The sequence below is a fragment of the Dipodomys ordii genome, unplaced genomic scaffold, assembly GCF_000151885.1.
Source record: "Dipodomys ordii isolate 6190 unplaced genomic scaffold, Dord_2.0 Scaffold179, whole genome shotgun sequence".
Taxonomy (NCBI): Eukaryota; Metazoa; Chordata; class Mammalia; order Rodentia; family Heteromyidae; genus Dipodomys; species Dipodomys ordii.
Genome location: NW_012267395.1, coordinates 1,059,781 through 1,061,921, shown reverse-complemented (window position 1 = coordinate 1,061,921; position 2,141 = coordinate 1,059,781). Strand labels below are relative to the sequence as shown.

The following is a 2,141-nucleotide window of genomic DNA, read 5'->3' as shown; positions in this document are numbered from 1 at the left end:
TGAACTCTGGGCCTGGGTGCTGTCCCTCAGCTCTTCAGCTCAAGGCTAGCGCTCTACCACTTGAGCCACAGCACCACTTCCAGCTTTTTCTGCTTATGTAGTGCTGAGGAATCGAACCCAGGGCCTCATGTATGCGAGGCAAGCTCTCTACCACTGAGCCACCTTCCCAGCCCTCCTCCTCCCTTCTTAACCAGCAGCATTGTTTGATGCTTTGGACATTAGAGATGGCCACAGGGAAGCCCCCTTGGTGACCTGAGCCAAGGATCTGGGCTGCCCTGCCTCTTGTAAGGCAGAAGCCTAGATTTAGGGAGGAAAGGGTAGCTGAGCTGAATAGCCCTGCCAGAAGCGTGGAGGAGGGGTGGTGAATGGAAGGAAGGTGACCTGGCCAGACCAGGATGGGAGATCTGGCCTGTCTTCACAGGGGCTGAAGAAGCCCAATGTGGAGGAGATCCGTCACGCCAAGAACGCCGTGTTCAGCCCGTCAATGTTCGGTAGTGCACTACAGGAAGTCATGAGTATGCAGAAGGAGCGCTACCCTGACCGACAGCTGCCCTGGGTACAGACTCGGCTCTCCGAGGAAGTGTTAGCGCTGAACGGTGACCAGACGGAGGGCATATTCAGGTGCTGCGCCAAATCTAGACCCTGGGGGTATGGGCCACAAGTGTGTTTATTGTGCATCTGATGGCAGACCATTAAGCCTCAGGCCCCTGGGACCGGCTGCCATGCCTGCCTCTGAGCTGGCACTTCATGGAAGCTGATCCTGATGCCATGTGGCCAAGAGGCAGGGCTGGGCCCCATAACTTAGGAAGCAAGTGTGCTGAGAAATCCCCACAACAGCAGCAGTCAGTGCCTACATGTTGAGCCTGATGTGACCGGCGGCTTGTCGGGCAGCTCAGCTTCCCCCTGACCCCTTGGTTTGCCAAGCTCTGAACCAGGAACATGACAGCTCCTGCCCTGGTGGTAACACGTTTTGCCTACTCAGTGTTCAGCCACTGTAAGATGGTCTAGGAAGAGCCAGTGGCCTGAGGAAATCCATACCACTAACAAGCACATGGGAGATGGGTAGTTGAAGGGGGAGAGCCTTATGGCTCTGTACCCCATCTGCATTGGCAAATTGACCTGTCTGCGCCTGCCTTGTGCTCCCCAGGGTTCCTGGAGACATTGATGAGGTAAATGCCCTGAAGCTGCAAGTGGATCAGTGGAAGGTACCTACAGGCCTGGAGGATCCCCACGTCCCCGGTGAGCCCCCAGCCCACTCCACAGACATCCAGGCCAAGGCCTCTGTCTCCCCACACCTCTTGAGCTGTTACCCACAACCTCTTCTCAGCCTGCCCACCCTCCACCACTGATGGGGTCTCTAGTCACTGCCAGATAGCCTGCCATGCAGTGGACTGTCTCCCTCAGTGTCCTCGGGGCACCCTAGTTCAACCTAGCCAGCCTCGGCTCTGCCCGGGCCTTCCAGATCGGTTCTGCAGCTGCTGCACCAAGAGACTCATAGCCACTCCTCCATGCTCCAGGCAGTTGAGCCCTAAGCACCCCTGGGGTCTGGGCTGGGCCAGGGGGCCCCTTTTCCAGATGGCCTAGCCCTCCCCCCCCCCAGTGCTGTTCTGCGCAGAGGTTCTCCAGGGCAGACTCACTGAGCTTCGCCTGTCCGCAGCATCGTTGCTGAAGCTGTGGTACAGGGAGCTGGAGGAGCCCCTGATTCCGCACGAGTTCTATGAGCAGTGCATCGCGCACTACGAGAGTCCGGAGGCCGCGGTGGCCGTGGTGCACGCGCTGCCGCGCATCAACCGCATGGTGCTGTGCTACCTCATCCGCTTCCTCCAGGTAGGCAGCCCGCGCGCGGGGCACGGCGCCCGCGCCCACCCTGGGTCCCGCCAGCACCCACCCCATTCCCTGCTCGTCTCCGCCCCACACAGGTGTTCGTGCAGCCCGCCAATGTGGCCATCACCAAGATGGACGTCAGCAACCTGGCCATGGTGATGGCACCCAACTGCCTGCGCTGCCAGTCGGATGACCCTCGCATCATCTTCGAGAACACTCGCAAGGAGATGTCCTTCCTGCGCGTGCTCATCCAGCACCTGGACACCAGCTTCATGGAGGGCGTGCTATAGCACGAGGCGGGACTCGGGAGGGCAGCG

General features: G+C 59.7%; 1 protein-coding gene across 2 annotated transcripts in view; it reads left to right on the top strand.

Annotated features, from left to right (window-relative positions):
* Arhgap39 (Rho GTPase activating protein 39) overlaps positions 1-2,126 on the top strand; it is a 41,829-nt gene extending 39,703 nt beyond the window's left edge. For both annotated transcript variants that reach the window (XM_013033874.1, XM_013033873.1), the window contains 4 exons: positions 422-621; positions 1,148-1,239; positions 1,658-1,827; positions 1,920-2,126. In XM_013033874.1, the coding sequence (XP_012889328.1) occupies positions 422-621; positions 1,148-1,239; positions 1,658-1,827; positions 1,920-2,114 (657 nt within the window). In that variant the 3' untranslated portion in view covers positions 2,115-2,126. The remainder of the gene's footprint in view (positions 1-421; positions 622-1,147; positions 1,240-1,657; positions 1,828-1,919) is intronic.
* The last annotated feature ends 15 nt before the right edge of the window (positions 2,127-2,141 follow it).